Source organism: Plodia interpunctella, chromosome 15 (assembly GCF_027563975.2).
Source record: "Plodia interpunctella isolate USDA-ARS_2022_Savannah chromosome 15, ilPloInte3.2, whole genome shotgun sequence".
Classification (NCBI taxonomy): Eukaryota; Metazoa; Arthropoda; class Insecta; order Lepidoptera; family Pyralidae; genus Plodia; species Plodia interpunctella.
The window spans coordinates 20,001-34,586 of record NC_071308.1 but is presented as its reverse complement, the minus strand read 5'-3'; the positions used below and the strand labels follow the sequence as shown (position 1 = coordinate 34,586).

At 55.8% G+C, this 14,586-nt stretch overlaps 3 protein-coding genes across 3 annotated transcripts; 2 read left to right on the top strand and 1 right to left on the bottom strand.

Moving 5' to 3' along the window:
• Positions 1 to 1,842: 1,842 nt before the first annotated feature.
• Positions 1,843 to 3,450, top strand: LOC128676065 (rootletin-like). Its single transcript, XM_053756003.1, has one exon. It carries the CDS (start codon positions 1,843 to 1,845, stop codon positions 3,448 to 3,450), a length of 1,608 nt encoding a protein of 535 aa, XP_053611978.1.
• LOC128676129 (uncharacterized) lies at positions 3,450 to 3,965 on the top strand (the record flags this gene model as incomplete). Its single annotated transcript, XM_053756084.1, has 1 exon — positions 3,450 to 3,965. A coding segment is annotated over exon 1 (516 nt), but the record flags the coding sequence as incomplete, so codon positions are not given.
• Positions 3,966 to 10,778: 6,813 nt separating this feature from the next.
• Positions 10,779 to 12,386, bottom strand: LOC128676064 (uncharacterized). The gene has a single exon (XM_053756001.1). The coding sequence runs from the start codon at positions 12,384 to 12,386 to the stop codon at positions 10,779 to 10,781; it is 1,608 nt and encodes a 535-aa protein (XP_053611976.1).
• Between the last annotated feature and the right edge of the window lie 2,200 nt (positions 12,387 to 14,586).

The window sequence follows — 14,586 nt, the reverse complement described above, 5'->3', positions numbered from 1 at the left end:
CTGGACATAGCGAATGCCTTCGGCTCCCTCCCATATGAGGTAATAGAGGAGGCACTCAAATACCATGGGGTGCCCCTCTACCTCAGGAACCTCGTAGGACACTACCTTACTGAGAGGGTGGTGCTCTACGAGGACAGAGAAGGCGTAAAATCCAAGGCGATGACCTGCGGTGTTCCCCAGGGGTCTGTTCTAGGGCCTCTGCTATGGAACATCGGCTTCGACTGGGCCATCCGCGGGGCCCTGCTCCCCCGGATGACTGTCATCTGCTATGCAGATGACACGATGGTGGCCATCTGGGGAGAGAAGCTGGAGAGCACCCTCAGGGCAGCCGCAGTCGCAGCAGACCTGATGGTCACCCGCGTCAGGCTGCTGGGGCTCAGGGTGGCCCTCAACAAGTGTGAGGTCATCGCCTTCGGAAGCAGGGGATGGAAGCCGCCTGAGGGCGCGTCCATATCCATCGGTGGGGAACGAGTCCAGGTGAAACCGCATATCAAGTACCTAGGTATCATCCTGGACTCACGCTGGAACTTCCGGGAGCACTTCAAACGACTGGCTCCCCGGATAGTCGGTGCTGCGTCGGCCATGGGCCGGCTGCTGCCCAATGTTGGAGGGCCCAGTGCCCCGTGCCGCAAGCTATATGCGGGTGTAACCCGAAGCATGGCATTGTACGGGGCACCAATCTGGGCAGATAGGCTCTCCAAAGCCAACGTGGCCCAGCTGCGGAGGCCACAGAGAGTGGTGGCCAATCGCATAGCTCGGGCCTACGTAACGGTGGCATGGGCGGCGGCGTGTGCACTGGCTGGCACCCCACCGTGGGATATGGACGCTAAGGTTCAGGCGGAAGTATATTGGGAGCGGGCAAGGAGGCGAGCTGTGGGGGAAAGGCCCGCCCCAAGAGAATTAAGGAGTGTCCGTCAGTTGGCCGTAGACAGGTTGAAAGAGCGATGGCGAGTAGAGCTGGAAAACTCCCCGTATGGTGTTCGAACCATCGGGGCGCTCCTCCCATCGCTCGAGGAATGGATGGAAAGAACGTACGGCCAACTGACGTACAGGATGACGCAGGTGATGACCGGACACGGGTGCTTCGGTCATTACCTGCACAGAATAGGAAAGGAGGAAACCCCGGTCTGTCATGAGTGTGGGGAGCCGGATGACACGGCCCAACACACTCTGGCAGACTGCGGGAAATGGACCGAGGAGAGGGTGGCCCTAGCAGTGGCCCTAGGAGGAGGAGGCCTGGATCTCTCGCTGCACAACGTCATCAGCAAGATGTTGAGCGGCGAGGGACGCTGGGATGCAGTATACTCCTTCTGCGAAACGGTAATGTCGCAGAAGGAGGCTGCTGAAAGGGAGCGCGAGGCACGAGCGCATGCCCCTCCCCATCGGCGAGGACGAAGAGGCAGGCGGCGGGCACAATATGCCCGTCGTCTGCTAGGATAGTGCCGTGAGGCAACGCCGGGGGGCGTCGTGGTAGAATGTTCGCGATCCCATGGCGCCCCCAATAACGGCCGGTGCGGAAACGCCGCAGGGGGGTTTAGTGGGTAGTCCGGGCTAGGCCTGGGAGTCCCACACTCCCCGGGAACAGTGTCCCCGGGGGCCGGTGCCTAAATGCATTCCCCCCTGCGAAAACAAAAAAAAAAAAAAAAAAAAAAGGTTAGGTTAGGTTAGGTTAGGTTAGGTTAGGTTAGGTTAGGTTAGGTTAGGTTGAGGAGTCAAGAGGAGGATGCCGAGGCTTCCTTCTCGGCCTCTCTAGGGGCTCGGGCCTTCCGGAGGGGAGGACCCCCGAGTGGTGGGGACGATGATGTGGTGGTGGCCCCCATTGATGCGCGGGACTTTGGGGCCATGGGTGCTGATGGACTCATGGCCACTGCGGTGGAGAGGCTGGGTATAATAACCAGCCTCGTCGGAAAGACTGCCGCCCTCAAGGGGGGCTTCAACTCTAAAATTATGCGGGCCTCCTCGGATATCAGGGATATCGTGGACACCCTGGTGGCGCGCAGCGAGTCGGACGAAGTTCGACGCCTTAAGGCCGATAATGGTCGCCTCCAAAGGGAGGTGGCCATTATGAAGGCTGAGGTCGCTGCGCTCCGCCGGGGGTTCGAGGAGGCTCGCCGTGAGGCTGCTCAGGCTGCGCGGACGGTGCAGCGGCAGGCTGCTCCAGTGGAGGATGAGCTGGAGCAGAGGATGGCCAGATTGATTGATGGCCGTCTGGCAGCGCTAGGACTGGCTGGGTGTCCTCGGAGTGCCACTCGTCCACCTCTGGCAGGTGACAACTCCGAGGTGGCGAGGGCTGCAAGGACGGCCATTGATCGGGCCTCCGGTCTGGGTCCGGCGCCGCGGCTTGAGCAGCCGGTGGTGGAGTTGGAGGTTCGGGCCCCTGCACGCCCGGCCTCTGAGAGGCGGGGTTGTAAGGGGGTAGGTGCTGGGGGAGTGACAGAGTGGGGGCCCTTCGGGCCGTCGACCTCAACAGCTGTGGTCGACGAATGCCCGGAGCTCCCCTGGGTCGAAGTCCGGGGGAGGAGGGGGAAGGGGAAGGGCGTGGGAAAGAAGTCCCAGCCCAAACCTGCGGAGCGACCGGCGGCGGCCCCAACAAAGGCCACTGCAACGGCGCCCAAGGCACCCCCCAGGGCGGCGCCAGCGAGGGCGGCCAAGCTGTCGGCCCCTAGCTCCTCGGCTGTAATTCTTAAGTTACAGCCGGAGGCAGTGCAAAATGGGGCCACATACAGTTCCGCCCTCCTCAAGGCCGAGCAAGAGGTGAACCTGGAGGAGCTGGGCATTGGCTCGCTTCGGATTCGCCCGAGTGCGACCGGAGCGAGATTAATTGAGGTCCCCGGCTCCTCTAGCTCAGGCAAGGCGGACGCACTTGCTTCGGCCTTGAAGGTGGCCCTGGCCGGCGTCGTGGACGTTTTCAGGCCCGTCAAAACTGCGGATTTCCGCGTGACGGGACTGAATGATGCGGCAACGGCGCAGCGGATAAAGGCTGCGGTCGCGCAAGCCGGGAGCTGCACGGAGGACCAGGTCTGGGTGGGTGAAATCCGCTCAGACTGGCGGGGCTCTGGCTCTGCCCTGATGCGCTGCCCGGTCACGACGGCCAAAAAGCTGATCGAGGCGGGCAGCCTCACGGTAGGCTGGAGCCGGGTGCAGCTCCGGCACCTGGAGGCGCGCCCCATGCACTGCTACAAGTGCATGGGGAAGGGGCACACTGCATCGCTGTGCCCCTCGCAGACGGACCGCAGCCGGCTCTGCTATAGGTGCGGGGAGGCAGGGCATTTGTCCGCCTCCTGCACAGCGGAGCCCCGCTGCGCGGTATGCCGCGACGCCGGCAAGCCGGCGGGCCACGTGATGGGGGGTAGGGCCTGCAACCCACCCCCGATCCGAGGGAAAGGGCCGTCCCCTCCTCCGCGCGAGGGAAGGCAAGGGGAGGCGCCAGTCGGCCAAATGGAGGAGTGATGGGGGTCACCTTCCTCCAGGCCAACCTCAACCACTCCGCTAGGGCGCAGGACCTCCTCCTGCAATCCATGGCGGAGTGGGATCTGGATGTCGCGGTGGTCGCGGAGCCGTACGCGGTTCCCTCCCTGCCCCACTGGGCGGGGGATCTGGATGGCCTCGTGGCCATCGTGGCTAGGCCTGGTGCCGCCCCTCCCCTCGCGATTAAGAAGAGAGGGAACGGCTTTGTGGTGGCGGTTCGGGGAGAGTACGCCATAATTGGTGTTTACTTCTCCCCGAACCGGGATTTGCCGGCCCTGGAGCGGTTCTTGGATGCTCTGGGGCCGGAGATAAGGCGGTTAGCGCCCCTAAAGGTCTTCGTGGCCGGTGACTTCAACGCCAAATCAACGGCGTGGGGGAACCCGGCCACGGAGCCCAAGGGGCGAAAGGTGGAAGAGTGGGCGCTGGCCGCGGGGCTGTCTCTCCTAAACAGGGGGACAGCCCACACGTGCGTGCGACGGACGGGCGGATCGGTGGTGGACCTGACGTTCGCCACCCCCTCCGCCGCGCGCTCCGTGTCGGACTGGAGGGTGGAAGGGGGGGTGGAGACACTCTCGGACCACTTGTATATTCGGTTCGAGGTGTCGGCCGCCCCCCAATGTCAGGCGGCATCATCGTCCCGGGTGCGCAGCCGGTTCCCGCGCTGGGCCCTTACGCGGCTTGACCGGGAGCTGGCGGAAGAGGCGGCCATCGTCGGCCGCTGGAGCCTCCCGCCTCTAGACGGAATGGGGGTGGACGACGCGGCTGACCGTCTCGGCGACGCTTTCACAGTGGTGTGCCGGGCGGCCATGCCAAGCGTAGGTCGAGCCCCCCCTAGGCGGGCGGTCTATTGGTGGTCGGCGGAGATTGCCGCCCTTCGCGTCGCCTGCAACGCGGCCCGAAGGGCCTATAGTCGAAGCAGGCGGCGCAGTCCCCGGGACGAGGAGAGGGATGGTCAGCTGTATGCGGTGTATGTGGAAAATCGCAAGGAGCTGCAGCTGGCCATCGGTCGGGCCAAGGAGGAAGCCTTCGAGGAGCTGGTGGAGGGTATCGAAAGAGACCCATGGGGCCGGCCGTATAAGTGGGCGAGAGACAAATTGCGCCCACAGGCGACCCCGCTAACGGAGACCCTTCAGCCAGCTCTGCTGGGGGAGATTGTCGGGGATCTATTCCCCGGCAATCCGCGAGGGTTTTCTCCTCCGAGGATGGCCCGACAGCCGCCTGACGCGGAGGGAGAAGAGATGGAGGCGGATCCGCCTCCCGTCACCGACGTCGAAATGGAGGTGGTCCTCGACCGCCTCCAGACAAGGAAGAGGGCACCGGGTCCAGACGGGGTGCACGGGAAAGTGCTTGCGCTGATTCTCGTGCACCTCGGGGAGGAGTTTCGGGGGCTGCTCAACCGCTGTCTGCGAGAGGGGCAGTTCCCGAAATTATGGAAGGAGGGCCGGCTCTGCCTTATTCCGAAGGGGAGCCGGCCCTTGGACTCGGCTTCGGCGGTGCGACCTCTGGTCCTGCTGAGCGAGGCTGGGAAGGCCCTAGAGAGCGTTGTGGCCTCTCGCCTCGTTCGGCATGTGGAGGAAGGCCCGGGACCGCGTCTCTCTGACGTGCAGTACGGATTCCGGGCCAAGAGGTCCACCATCGACGCCCTCAGGCGTCTGCGGTCGGTGACGGAGGAGGCGGATCGAGAAGGCGATGTGACCCTGGCGACGTCTTTAGACGTCGCCAACGCCTTCAACAGCATCCCGCACAGTGTAATACGGGAGGCACTCCGGTACTTTGGGGTGCCCTCGTACCTGCGGCGGCTGTTGGGGGTGTACCTGGAGGATCGTGTTGTCCTGTACGAGGACGGGGGGGGTCGTATGGTTCGGCGGAGCGTCGGATGCGGTGTGCCACAGGGGTCGATTCTCGGCCCTATCCTGTGGGACATCGCATACGATTGGGTCCTGCGGTGCCGGCTTCCCCCCGGGACGGGTGTCATCTGCTATGCGGATGACACTCTCTTCACGTCCCGGGGTGCGAACTTCGGTGAGGCGGCGCGGCTGGCCGAAACGGGCCTCGCCCTTTTGGTCGGCCGCATAGAGAGGCTGGGGCTTCGGGTCCGACTGGATAAGACCGAAGTCCTCCTCTTCCGCGGGGCCCGGACGCGAGGACCTCCCCCAGGGGCGCGCCTCCAGGTGGGTCATGAGGAGTTGAGGGTGAGTGCCCAGATGAAATACCTGGGCCTCATCCTCGACGGGAGATGGTCCTTTGTCCCCCACTTCCGAGAGCTGGGGCAAAGGATCGTCAGGACGGCTGCGTCGCTGGGCCGACTCCTGCCCAATCTGGGTGGGCCCAGCGACGCTGTACGGAAGCTGTACTCCGGCGTGTGCCGGAGTATGGCGATGTACGGCGCCCCCGTTTGGGTGGACGCCCTTGCCGCGGAGAATAAGCGCCTTCTCCGGCAGGCGCAGAAGGTGATCGCGGTAAGGGCGATACGGGGGTACCGTACCGTGGCGTACGCTGCGGCCACAGCCCTCGCGGGCGACCCGCCGTGGGAGTTGGTGGCGGAGGTGCTCGCCGAGGTTTACCACTTTGTGGCGAACAGGAGGGAAATCGGCGAGCACCCCTCGCCTGAGATGGTCCGGCGGGTCCGCTTGCGAGGGCAAGCGGAACTCATGCGGAGGTGGGAGGCAGACCTGGCGCGGGCAACGTACGGTGTACGCACAGTGGAGGCCCTGCGCCAGGTCCTGGAGAGATGGATGTTGAGGCGGCGCAAGCCTCTCACCTTCCGCATGACGCAGGTGCTCACCGGGCATGGCTGCTTCGGTGAGTACTTGCACCGCGTGGCCCAGCGGGAGACCGAGCCGGTCTGCCACGATTGTGGCGAGGCTCGGGACACTGCTCAACATGTTCTAGAGCAGTGTCCCAGGTGGAGTCGGCAGCGCCACGATCTGGTGGCAGTGCTCGGTGGAGTGGATCTGTCGCTCCCGAGTGTCGTCAATGCGATGCTCGGGAGTGACGGAGCCTGGGCGGCAGTGGCCTCCTTCTGTGAGACTGTTATGTCACAGAGGGAGGCCGAGGAAAGGAACCGCGAGGACCACCCCCTCGCGGAGCCGATCCGCAGAAGGCGGACGGGGGTGCGACGCAGGCGCTACCTTGCGCGCCTGCAGGCGCCCCCCTAAATCGGTGGGACTAGTCCCACCCGACGGCAGGGGTCCACCAGGTGTCGGTGGGCCCCTGAGAATGGTGAGTCCGGTCTCTGGCGAAAGAGACCGGCCAGTCGCTGAGGCGTCTTGTGTTAGATAGATCCGAGGCGCCTCCCTGTAAAGCGGCCGATGGCACCCGCAGGGGTTTAGTGGGTAGTCTGGGCTGGATAGCGGCCCAGGAGTCCCACACTCAGTGCGTAAATGCATTCCCCTGCGAAAACAAAAAAAAAAAAAAAAAAAAAAAAAAAAAAAAAAAAAAAAAAAAAAAAAAAAAAAAAGGTTAGGTTAGGTTAGGTTAGGTTTTTTTTTTTTTTTTTTGAAATATTAGGAATAGTGGCTTGATTTGGGCACAATTTTACATAAATCACTAAGTTTAGATGCACGTTTTTCTTTGCTATTTGATACAAAGTTGCGTGCATCTATCTGTGTTATGTTAGGAGGGGAGGAGGTTTTTGGGAGAAATGATAGATTTTAGAGATTTATGTCCCATTGATAGTTTTGAGGCTGTAGACGATATTGTCTACCAATTTCAAAAATGTCGTTGTCGTTTCCTCTTTGCTTGAGGTCTGGATCAGGTCAAATTCGTCGATTTTATTGCGTAGACACGCCGTGACGTAGTCATGGCGTGTCTTGCCAAATATAGGGCACTCTCTTAGAAGGTGTGGTATATCTTGGGCTGTAGTGCCATCGCAAGGGCATTTGTCGTCATCGATGATTTTAAATTTGGAGAGGTAAGCTTTGTGGAATCCGTGGCCAGTTAGAATCTGAGTGAGAGAGAAGGAAATTTTGAAGGCGCTTAGAGCGGAAGGGATGTGACAGATTAGCGGGAAGAAGGTTTTGGTGGTGGCTCCCTGTGTGGTCGACTGGTACTCCGCCTGCCAAGCCTGTAGCGTTTTCGCTTTCAGGAGTCGCTTGGCGTGGGACAGTGGGAAGAAATTGACCTCGGACGCGGTCTTTTTGGAGGCCGCCGCTTTGGCTGCCGCGTCCGCGATCTCGTTTCCCACTATCCCGACGTGAGCCTTCGTCCACACGAAGTCCACCATCTGGTTCCTGGACCGCAGCAAGAACAGGTCCTTGTGAATGCGATTCACAAGGTGGTCTGTGTTGCTACGGTCCTGGATAGCCTTTAGAGCGGAGAGAGAATCTGTGAATATTTTTGCCAAGGAGTGGTTCCGAGCGCGAAGCCACTCCAAGGCTTGGGCTATAGCGTATAGTTCGGCCATAAATACTGTTGAGGTTCGGCACAGTTTGAATTTTCTGGTCACGGATCCCCCCGGCAGTCCCTCCATGATGACGACAAATGCCGACCCCGTATCACCGTTTTCGTGTTTGCTCCCATCCGTGAAGACATTGGGTGCCTCCGGGTTCATCAGGTAATCAGTTTCCTCCTGCGTGGTCGCCGTATCGTAGTCTATGGTGACCCGCTTGGCTGGGTGCAGGAGGTCCCTGATCCCGACGCGTCTGTACAGACCAATGTCCTCAGGGAGGGAGCCCAACGTGCCAGATTGTTTGATAAGGTGTGTCTCGCGCGCCTCCTCCACCACAAGGTGTAGCGGCGGGAACCGCGCGAGCGCATCCGCGGCGACGGCGGAAATCGTGTGGAATCCTCGAATCGCCCTAATAGCAAACGCTCTTTGGAACGAACGGAGGGCTCTGCGAACCGAACAGAACCTTGTGGCCGTTCCCCAGATTCCCGCCGCATAAGTTATTATGGGTGTTATCACTTGCCTATATATGCATTCTACATTTTCCGGATGTATTCCCCAAGTGGGTCTAACAAATTTGCACAAATTTTTGAAAATTTTCGTAGCTTTTCCTATAATGTATTTAGAATGTTGGATGAAGTTTAGTTTATTGTCAATGATTACGCCAAGAAGTTTAATTTGGGTTGTTAGAGGTATACGGACATTGTTCATTTCTATTTCAGCTGTTAGGGTTTGTGTTGTGAATGATATGCATTGTGTCTTTTCCGGTGCAAATCGCAGTTTTACTCTATCTCCCCAAGAGCATATCTCACGAAGACAGGTGTTGGTAGTGCGCTCTACCTCCTCTCTCGACTTTCCCTCGACTATGAGAAGCACGTCGTCGGCAAAGGCTTGTATGTGGGCATTGTCCGGTAGCAGCATGGATAGAAGTTCGTCTAATATTAAATTCCAAAAGACTGGGCCGCAAGCGGATCCCTGGACGCAGCCCTTGGTCAGCGATTTGGACGACGCGCTCTCCCCATAATCCAGGGTGACCCTCCTGTCGGTGAAGTAACTTTGGATGAGTTTATACAGATTTCTAGGGCATCGTATGTGGTGTAATCGCTGGAATAAGGCAGGCCACCAGGCGTTGTCGAAAGCGGCCTTTATATCGAGAGATATCGCTATGACCTGTCGCTTTTTCTCTTTGGCCGTTTTTACTATTTTCAGGGCCCGCTCAAGCGCATCCACCGTCGATGTTTGGGGTCTGAAGCCGAATTGGGTTTTGTTCAGAGATTCCTCTTGTTCCGATTTATGCTCTAGCCTTTTGATGATCAGTTTTTCCAGGATTTTCCCGAAAACTGCAATGAGTCCGATCGGGCGGTACGAGCTGAGTTGTTCTGCCGGTTTATTTGGCTTTGGAATTATTTTAACCACCGCCTGTTTCCATTTTTTGGGGAAGTAGCCTAATTCCAGACTTCTGTTGTAAAGTTCCGTGAAGAATTGGGGAATGGCGTCAAAGGCTTGTGCGCAGATGTCTGAGGTTAGATGGTCGGCTCCGGGGGCTTTTTTGGGATTGGTGTGGCTTAGGCACTCCCTTATCTCGTCGGTGGTGAAGAGTATGTCGTCTGGTGTGTTAGGTGGGTTTCTTGTGGAGTCTCGTAGGTGTTGCTGGCGGACTGTCAGATCGGGAGTGTCGTCAGGATAGAAGTGGTTTAGTAGTGCGGTTGCGGTGTCGTTGGTGTTGTCGGTGTAGGTTTTGTCGATTTTTAGGGTTTGTGGTGGTTTCCTTAGGGGTGCATCCTTTATGAGGCGGTTTGTGACGGCCCAGACGTCCTCTTTCCCCTGCGCGTCGCAGAACTGTCTGAAATGTTCGGTGGATTGTTTTGAGATGGCTTTGGCGTAATTTCGCTTTGTTTCTGTGTATTCTCTGATGATGTTGTCGAGTGGTTTGTTGGCCTTTTTCAGGTTGTGGAGACGATGGTGTAGTCGGATGCAGTCTTTCTTTTGGGATTCCAGCTCTTCTGACCACCATGGGTTGAAATATTTAGGTTTTTGCTTTCTGTGGAAGACTCTGTTACAGACGTTTTGTATGGCTGTGGTTAGTTGATTTACTGTTTGGTCTAGGTCGGTTTCGGTGAGGGTGGAGAAGTCTGTGTGGGTGACAAGATGTTCGGTGGCTGATTGTATTTGTGTGCGGAAGTCTGTCCAGTCTGCTCTGTAAGTGGAGTATTTGAAGGTGGTCGATTTAGCAGATTTTCCTATGTTGTGATTTGGGGTTATTTTGAACGTGATCCCGTTATGGTCGGATGAAGGGCAGATCGCGCGGTCCACAAGCCAGTCCTCCAGCCTGTCTATTAGGTTCTGTGACGCATATGTGACATCCACTATTGACGAGCAGAGGTTGCCGTGTCTTATGGCCTCAAACGTGGGCTCATTGCCGGTATTGCAGACAGCCATATCGTTTGAGGCCATAAGTGTGCAAATTTCCTCTCCCCGATCGTTGTCTTGTGTCTCCCCCCACTCCCGGTGGCTGCCGTTGACATCGCCGCCCACTATCCTCAGCGACGATCTGGTAGTCCTTAGGAAATGGTCTAGTTTGTGTATTGTGGAGTATTTGTCTATGTCGGGTTCGACGTAAATGGAGACTACGTTTAGAGATTTTGGTCCTAGTTTGACACGGACGACGGCCAGATTCGCCGAGGACAGCTGCGTGACCCCGACCGCAGCCACAGTGGCTTTGGTCACCACGCACGCCTTGACGCGGGAGCCGTTGGGGAACTGGAATACGTTCATGTCTGGGGGAGGCCTCATCTCGAGGTGAGGGCCTACATATGGTTCAGAGATGAGAGCAATGTCAGAGTTGCTATTGCGAAAGTTGATAAGAAATTCTTGTTGTGCTATGTAGCAGCGGTTGAGGTTACATTGCGTTAACTCTATTCGTTTAATAACCATAGTCGGTGGAATCGCTAAGGGCTGTCATGGCTTTGATGATTTTAGGGCACTTTTTGGAGTCAAGGGCAGAGTGACCGGTGGATTTGTCGTTTGACCGTTTGCAATTAAAGCAGTTTAGTTGTGATGCATCTGATTTGTGAGCGCAGTTTGAGATGTGGTGGGCCGAGGAGCCACAGTGAGCGCACGGATAGAATTCCGCCGAGCACTTATTGCCGGTGTGGCCGAATTGGAGGCATTTGCGGCACTGCACGAATCGGCTGAAGTCCTCGACGTGCACGCGCTGGTGCTCCACATTGGCCCGGCCCGCCTCGACTAGCATTCGACGGACAGCTGGCGCAACTTCCAAAACAGCATTGTAGAGCCTCTCATTCCGATTCTTCAGTGCGAAGCAGAAGCGAATGTCTGCGGCGCTCACTTGGTTCTGTCCGCTCACCACCTCCACCAGCTCTTCTTTTCGTAGTTGGGTGTTAATGCCCTTCAAAATGATGAGGGGTTTCCGAAGTTTACTTTCCTCGGCAACCACCCCGGGGAGCTTGTTTACTTTCGCCATGACGTCATCCCGCTGCGCCACGGTTTCGAAGTCAACCTTCACCATGTTATTGCGCAGAGGGCGCACGTTGGTAGGGGCGAAAGTGGTGTCCCTAAACCTGACATTCTTACGCCACTCGTCGAGGACGTCAGGCCGCCGGGCCCCGGTCTCTTTGGCCTTGATGACTAGCGAAGGGAGGGTGCGCTTAGGTGGTGGGGGAGGTGGCGGCGGGGGGGTGCGTTTGGGTGGCGGGGGTGTTGAAGCAACAGCCGCGAAGGACCTCAGGGCTGGAGCCGGAGGTGGCGCGAGGGCGGGCGCTTGGGCCTTGAACTCGTCCCGGATACTCTCCCTGATTGCCAGAAGGATAGTATCCGAGACGGGCTTGGGGAGTTCCGTCTGCTGCGCCATCTCCACCGAGCCCATGATGCCCCTCGCGAGCTCTTGGATGCGTTTTTTGTTTGCGCTGGTGACGCTCTTGCCTTCACTTATTTTGGTGATAATTTCTTTGGCCGCTTCTATGATGTTGGATAGAGCGGCTTGGAGGTGAGTATCCGGGGTTGAGGTGGGTGCGGTGGGTGCGGCGGGTGCGGCGGGTGCGGCGGGTGCGGCGGGTGCGACGGGTGCGACGGGTGCGGGTGCGACGAGTGTGACGGGTGTCGCAGTGGATGGAACTTGGGTGGGGGGTGAATACAATAAAGGTGGAGTAGGTGTGACTGGGGGCGAAAGCGATTCCCAGTGGTCCGGGACGGCCATTACAGTCACGTCATGGTCAATCGACCTGGGTGACGCTTGGCTGCTGGGAGGGGGTGAAAGCGAAATTCTCCCCCTAGATGGAGATGGGGGAGGCGTGCGCAGATCCTGGCTAGGGGATGATTCCCGGATTGAAGCCAGCCTAGAGGAGGCGCGCGGGGAAAGAGAATGCGAACGTCCCGCTCTGGAGGTAGAGGGTTGCGGTGAGGGGCTTTGCTGCGTGATAATGTCCGCAGGAGTTTCGGGGATGCGGGGGAGGTTCCTGTCTGGGGGGCGAGTGTTGGCCGCCTTACGCGGGGGTGAATGGGCTAGGACCATGTTGTCTTAGATCGGAGAAGTGTTTAGAAGAAAGTATGAAAAAATTTAGAATATCGTCTATGTAAGTGAAAGTTGAGGAGGCGAGGGAGAGCAACAGAAGAGAGAATAACAATATACAGTAATTTTCCGAAGTAGAGGACGGGTAGAACTAGCAAAGAAATCCTAAACTATTGTTATTAAGGGAGCTGTTAATTTAGGTGACAATTTTTGGCCCTAGGTGGCGGTAAAAGCGAAGTAGATCTGGGTATGGGGTGTCCCAAGTGAATTCCCTTTTACAACCTGAACACAATTGGGCGGGTGTGGTGGGCGAAAATTTCAAAATTGGGTGGTCCTATCGAGACGTGTGAGGCGTCAAAAGATGCGCCTCCGTTAGCCTGATAAGATGGTGCAACAAGCTAGCGAGGGTCCGATAGGAAAATCTCGGAAAAAACAGGAAAAAGTGTGATTTTAATAAAATTTGTATGAAAAATTAGTATGTTACAGGTGAGAATGCAAGAAAACTGCAACGGAATGCGACGAAACTTCACAGGGAGCCGGGAGACAGGTAAGTAAACAGAACTACAACCAAAGACGATCAAGGGATAGCGAGAAAAAGTTTTAGAGAATTATTAAGTGTTAGCGCCTAAGTATGGCGTTCACGGAAACTAAAGGAATTTTTTAAAGAGAAATTATGGAGAAAACTGCACTGAAAACACTTGTTATATCGTTGGATACACGAGATGCACTAAAGAGAAAATTCACTGGGATGTAGGGGAACAATTAGGTATATGTCGAACACGTGCCTGAGGGGCTTAGGTAGACTTTTTGAAGATCGTGAAAATACGATTTCAAAAACGGGTGGTCCTATCGAGACGTGTGAGGCGTCAAAAGATGCGCCTCCGTTAGCCTGATAAGATGGTGCAACAAGCTAGCGAGGGTCCGATAGGAAAAACTTGGAAAAAACAGGAAAAAGTGTGATTTTAATAAAATTTGTATGAAAAATTAGTATGTTACAGGTGAGAATGCAAGAAAACTGCAACGGAATGCGACGAAACTTCACAGGGAGCCGGGAGACAGGTAAGTAAACAGAACTACAACCAAAGACGATCAAGGGATAGCGAGAAAAAGTTTTAGAGAATTATTAAGTGTTAGCGCCTAAGTATGGCGTTCACGGAAACTAAAGGAATTTTTTAAAGAGAAATTATGGAGAAAACTGCACTGAAAACACTTGTTATATCGTTGGATACACGAGATGCACTAAAGAGAAAATTCACTGGGATGTAGGGGAACAATTAGGTATATGTCGAACACGTGCCTGAGGGGCTTAGGTAGACTTTTTGAAGATCGTGAAAATACGATTTCAAAAACGGGTGGTCCTATCGAGACGTGTGAGGCGTCAAAAGATGCGCCTCCGTTAGCCTGATAAGATGGTGCAACAAGCTAGCGAGGGTCCGATAGGAAAAACTTGGAAAAAACAGGAAAAAGTGTGATTTTAATAAAATTTGTATGAAAAATTAGTATGTTACAGGTGAGAATGCAAGAAAACTGCAACGGAATGCGACGAAACTTCACAGGGAGCCGGGAGACAGGTAAGTAAACAGAACTACAACCAAAGACGATCAAGGGATAGCGAGAAAAAGTTTTAGAGAATTATTAAGTGTTAGCGCCTAAGTATGGCGTTCACGGAAACTAAAGGAATTTTTTAAAGAGAAATTATGGAGAAAACTGCACTGAAAACACTTGTTATATCGTTGGATACACGAGATGCACTAAAGAGAAAATTCACTGGGATGTAGGGGAACAATTAGGTATGGTTAGGTTAGGTTAGGTTAGGTTAGGTTAGGTTAGGTTAGGTTAGGTTAGGTTAGGTTAGGTTAGGTTAGGTTAGGTTAGGTTAGGTTAGGTTAGGTTAGGTTAGGTTAGGTTAGGTTAGGTTAGGTTAGGTTAGGTTAGGTTAGGTTAGGTTAGGTTAGGTTAGGTTAGGTTAGGTTAGGTTAGGTTAGGTTAGGTTAGGTTAGGTTAGGTTAGGTTAGGTTAGGTTAGGTTAGGTTAGGTTAGGTTAGGTTAGGTTAGGTTAGGTTAGGTTAGGTTAGGTTAGGTTAGGTTAGGTTAGGTTAGGTTAGGTTAGGTTAGGTTAGGTTAGGTTAGGTTAGGTTAGGTTAGGTTAGGTTAGGTTAGGTTAGGTTAGGTTAGGTTAGGTTAGGTTAGGTTAGGTTAGGTT